The sequence below is a fragment of the Squalius cephalus genome (assembly GCF_949319135.1).
Source record: "Squalius cephalus genome assembly, chromosome: 12".
In the NCBI taxonomy this organism is placed as follows: Eukaryota; Metazoa; Chordata; class Actinopteri; order Cypriniformes; family Leuciscidae; genus Squalius; species Squalius cephalus.
Window position 1 is genome coordinate 18,791,720 of NC_137133.1, and position 6,130 is coordinate 18,797,849.

Sequence of the window (6,130 nt, forward strand, 5' to 3'; positions counted from 1 at the left end):
ATTTTTTGTTTAGTTAAGTTTAAGTACTAAAATAACTAAAACTAAAAGTATGAAAACCTGCTTTTATTGCATGCAGTTGCATAATAATGGAGGAAAAATGAGAACTGTTGCAGAAATTCGAATAATATGAACAAATTTACTACTACAATTTATTATGGAACAAAAAAATGCATCTACTTACAGATGACTATTGAATTCAAGGGTTCACAAGTCCCCCTGTGGTGAAAATAAAGTAGGCCTATTCAATGTTGTTTATATGTCTATATGGTGTTTTTAATATGCTTTAAGAAAAAAAAACGTGCAAATTCAAAAGCCAACACCACTTCTGAGTATTTTCTCTTTAAAACTGCAGTGAACCAAAGACAGTCTCAAAAACGCGGTTTGAAATCGCTGGTGTTTCTGACATCACAAACTACCTTGTAACCAATCAGATCAACGAGTGGATCTCTGAGCTGGTGTGAGTGAGTGGAGGTGGGGCTAATTTGCATAGAACCGCGTATTCTAAGCCCCTGTCCCAAATGGCGCACTTCATGTGGACTTTCGGTCCCGTGGACTTAATTGAGTCTACGAGTCCGTAGGCCGTCCCATTCAGCATTTTAACACTCTGAAGTGTACTCAGCAGCGCCCCCTTTGTACCATTGAAGCGGTCTTCCGCGAAGCCCGAATAGATGCAGGCTCAATCCTTGAGAAAGGCCAATCAGACAAGGGACGGGAGGAGATTTCGCTCACGGACAATTGTTGACATGGCTGAGAAGAAAATATTACGGTTTTTATGACCTAGATGTACTTTTTACCAGTTGTTACAGTTTATACAAACATTATGGTCATCAAGCAGTGGTTGATGTCTCAAACATAATAATGGCGTGTTGAATAATACGATCGCATTATGATTCATTAAATAAATAGAACTGAATGTCAGGGCTTTACTGAGTCATATGTAAACATAGTATGAAAATTGCACATTTTCATTATGTTAAAATTGTAATCTTAGTTCAAATGGAACATTATGTATTATTATGTACAACTGTATCATTTAAACAAGCATGATGTAGGCTATCTATTGTCTAATGCCCAGGTGGCATACACAATATCAAAATATAGAACTGTAAAATTAGGCTGTGTAGTTGACATGGAGATAAGACGTCGGAGCGCAAAAATGTGATTTCTCCTGTCCAACAACAACCAGACCATTATTTCCGGCGTGACGATCGAGTCTGTCCCAAAAATACCTCTCAATGCACCCTCGTGGACTCCTGCCAAGGGCCCTATAGGTCTGCACTACATGACGTCACCAAAGTGTGGACTCTGAGGAAGTCCACAAGTCCAGAGTGTGCCATTTGGGACAGGGCCGCAAGGGTGTAGAGTTACATTCAAGCTATTTTAAGAAAGAAGAAAAAAAAATTAAAGGTTTTTGGTAAAGGTAAATGTGATTTTGGTGATCAAAGATACGTTTTAAGGGATACAATTATTGACCACAGGGGGACTTGAAGAAAGAAAGCTCACACCTGAGGAAGTTTGAGATGATTGATTGATTGATCAGAGGAAGGTTTTTCATATGTACTTTTAAATTCTGGCCAGTAGAGGGTGGTGCGATTCAAATAAAGGACTTTCACAGGGAAAACTCAAACTCAAATACCCAAACCAGCATACAAACCAGTTTCAGTCATTCCCATTCACAACTTTATTAGAAAAGTTAAATGAACATAATTGAAATGTTTTACCGTTATTTAGCTCCCAGGATATTGCATGCACTGTCCAAAAAGATTCAGTAGCCTATATAATATAAATACATAATAAATAATATTTTAATCTAATATTAAGTTTTAAATAAATAAACATAGGCTATATTTATTTATTAAAAGCAATAAATAAAGATTTAATTTAATATATATATATATATATTTTATTAAATATTGTTGTATTGTTGTAGAATTGATTGTAAGCGTTATATATATATATATATATATATATATATATATATATATATATATATATATATATCTTCATTAATATAATAGCCTATAATACACGACTGGATGCAGGAAATTGTGCAAAAGTGACAGAAAATACTTTTACAATTGTTGAAAAAAATATTCCAAATACATGCTGCTCTTTTGAACTCAGTATTCATCAAAGAATGCTGACAAATGTATCATGATTTCCACAAAAATATTAGGCAGCAAAACTGTTTTTAACATTGATAATAATAATAAGAAGAAAAAGAAGAATCGTTAAATCATCATATTATAATGATTTCAAAAGGATCATGTGACACTGAAGACTAGAGTAATGACGCTGCAAATTCAGCTTTGATGACAGGAATAAAGAAAAATGCTATATTAAAATAGATTTTTTTTTTTTTAAATGTAATAATATTTCACAATACTGTTTGCACTGTATTTTCGATCAAATAAATGCAGCATTGGTGAGCAGAAGAGACTTCTTTCAAAAACAAAACATCTTACCGAACCTATGCCTTTTTGTCATGTTTTCATTTTTTTGTAATGTTTTGAGACATTAGGCTACAGACTTCTAAATTGACCTCAGATGTTTAGGAATAAAGTTTCTCACATGAAACGGCGAGTCATGTATTTGACCCTCACTGCACCTTTCAGACGATTTCGCAGCGATATAAATTTGACCTTTGAGTGTAACATGATCCGCCTCTCTCTCTCTCTCTCTCTCTCTCTCTCTCTCTCTCTCTCTCTCTCTCTCTCTCTCTCTCTCTCTCTCTCTCTCTCTCTGTAGTTTCGGTCTGTGTGTCGAGCTTCAGTGCTGTTCCTGTGATCCGATCATCAGTGTTCAGTTGTTAGAGATGAGAAAGGACGCTCAAGTGGGAAACTTTATTTCACTTTAGTGAGTTTGAGAACTTGGCCGAAACTTTCTGAACATCTGAATAGAAGAATGGAGCCGATAACCAAGTGGACAGCGACTCAGGTTGTGGACTGGATCAGAGGTACGAACTGAATTACTTGGTTCTCGAATTTAAACCACTTTAATAATACACACTTCATTTAATTAATTTACTTTATGTAGCCTACGTAAAAATGCACCGGTATATAGGCTATAGACAGTTTACTATTGTCTTATTAACAGTTTAGGAATATATATATATATATATATATATATATATATATATATATATATATATATATATATATATATAGACGCATTAAGTATTTGCATTTTATTTTAAAAATAACACTGTAAAAATTATTTTCATGATTTATCACAACTTTTTATCTTTTGTCGAATCAACTTAGATAATTAATGTTGTTCAGATAACAATATTTGGAGTTTCTATTTATTAAATCAATCTCCTTTGTTGTATTAATTCCAATGTTTAATTTCAATGAACTCAAAATTTTAAGGTAACCAGGTAACTCACTTTTTTCAAGTTAAACAAACAATATATATATATATATATATATATATATATATATATTAGGGCTGTCAAACGATTAATCACGATTAATCACATCCAAAATAAAAGTTTGTTTTTACATAATATATGTGTGTGTACGGTGTATAATTATTTTCTATATATAAATACACACACATGCATGTATATATTTAAGAAATATTTGCATGTATATACTGTGTATATATATTTATATTATATATAATTTATATTATATATAAATATTTTATATATAAATAACACATTTTTCTTAAATATATATGCATGTGTGTGTATTTATATATAGAAAATAATTATACTCCATACACACACATATATTATGTAAACACAAACTTTTATTTTGGATGCGATTAATCGCGATTAATCGTTTGACAGCCCTAAATATATATATATATATATTATTTTTTTTTATTATTTTTTTACAGTGAATAGTAACTTCTGTCAGAAACTATATTACCATGGTAAATGTTTGTAAGGGCAAAATCTACATCCCTAACCAAACACAGAAACTCAAATGTTTATTTTTTCCTCCCAAAGCATATAATCGAAACTAAACTTCTGCCAAACCTTTCATATCCAACAACAGAGACCATGCATACAGTGTTGTTTACAGTTTTGTGATACAACAATTTTAAGTAATAGTGTTTAATAGTTCAATCATTATATTATAATTACACCATACTTACATAAACTATCCACAGCAAATATTACAATATCAGTTGGTATTGTTTAACTGTGGTTAGTTTTGGTGATTAATTTATCAAAAAAGTGATACATTGCAGGAATGGAAATTTTAACTCCCTGTACATTATTCCATTGAAGAGTCAATCATTTATTTGCATATAAGCAAATTACTTAGTGTAGGTTGGACTTCTTGTTGTTGGTCATTTGAATGTCAATGTTGTTAGCACTTATTTCAATGGTAGACGATGTTATACATCATTATGGGTCATTTTAAGAACTGTTTTAGGCATTATTTCCATTTCCATGTCATTCATTGGTTGTTGTTAGAGTTATAGCGGATATGACAGTGATGAAAATGCTGATGAGGTTAATGCAACATATGTCATGAACTGTCTCTGTTAGACCAAACATATTACATCCTTGTTTAATTCTGGAAGACTTGCAATTATTTGTGAGTTGCAATTATTACGTTTCCATACATGCTCTCCATCCTGCTCCAAATGCCTGAAACAACATAAAAACCATAAAAAAACTTTCACTTAGCAGAGACCTTGAGTAAAGCATCCACAATATGAAATACCTATAATTCTCTGCTAACCAGAAATGTCTGGTCATGAGATGTGAAAGACTTCTGAGATGGTTTTGGTCCAAGCCATTTCTCACACATCTAAATAGAGAGAACTTTTCAGCAGATGCATCTAATTATAAACTGAACCACCTTAAAGGTCCTTAAACCTGCTGTTCAGACTCTGGTAAAAGTTGGCTAATGCTAATGAAGGACTACCGTATCTCTCCTGACGCCAGTTGGAGACAATAAAAGCTGCCTCAGACAATGCTGAAGTCAACAGATGTGATATACTGGGGTCTCTAGCATGGCTTAAAGCAAGTGTACTGATCCAGGACCAGCTGCCATCATTAAACTAACTGGATGAAAACAGACATATCAGTCTGTATATTTCTATTAATCAACACTGGCTGAAAATAGAGTGCATTAGCACCCGTCCCCTTTATCAGCGACGCTGGTTCCGGAAGTTTTATCCTTTAATTTTTCCCATAGAGATTATGAAAAAGTCTTTGTTAAAGCATCATAAGCTACGAACCAAGCCATGAGGTGAATCACAACACTACAAACTTTGATTTGAAGCAAAAAAGTTTTTGAAAATCGGATGGAAACACATACAGTAGGTACAGGACTGTGTGTTCAGTTTTAGTGATGGGAAAGAACTACAATCCCATGAAGCATTGCAAACAGCATAACTGAATTAAAAACGATGGAGAAGCATGAAACTACTCATTTAGAAATGTTGATTATATATGTAAAATCAATATACTTTGTTTATTGTAAAACACATATATATTTAAAAATATTCGATTATTCGACTCGATTACATAATTCGCAGTGCTTCATGGGAGTGGGCGGAGCTAAAATGTGTTGCTTTTTTCGACTCTCTGATTGGTGTAATTGTCTGTACAGCATCATGAGTAATGTAGATGTTCACCAGGAATTCCACTGTTCAACATGATTATTTTAAAACTAAGTTGAAATAATGCAGGCTAACGGCTTCAGCAGAAGCAAATACCACTGATTAACAACCTTGTAGGTCTGTCTTTTAAAGGTTTATAAGTTATCGTTCAAAATCAATTTCCCTATGGAGAAAATTAATGGAGTTTTATGTTCTAAATTTTCAGCATCATTACTCCAGTCTTCAGTGTCACATGATCCTTCAGAAATCATTCTGATATGATGATTTGCTGCTCAAATAACATTTATTATTCACAGTTGAAAACAGTTGGGATGCTTAATATTTCTGTGGAAACTGTGATACATTTTTTCAGGATTCTTTGATGAATAGAAAGTGCAGAAGAATTTTAAAAAATATATAAACACTATACTTGGTTTCCCAGCGAATCAGCAAACGTCACAGATCCAGGACTCAAGCATGCGGCCTTGTGTTTACATTTGAATCCTGGAGTTACTGATAAAAACTAGCAGCATTACTAACCGTTACTGACTGTTTACATGCC

At 33.0% G+C, this 6,130-nt stretch overlaps 1 protein-coding gene across 1 annotated transcript in view; it reads left to right on the forward strand.

The window, feature by feature from the left end:
• Positions 1–2,736: 2,736 nt before the first annotated feature.
• The window catches only part of cnksr3 (cnksr family member 3), a 39,047-nt gene continuing 35,653 nt past the window's right edge, over positions 2,737–6,130 (forward strand). Inside the window, exon 1 of the mRNA XM_079888651.1 lies at positions 2,737–2,956. Within this exon, the coding sequence (XP_079744777.1) occupies positions 2,905–2,956 (52 nt within the window). The 5' untranslated portion in view covers positions 2,737–2,904. The remainder of the gene's footprint in view (positions 2,957–6,130) is intronic.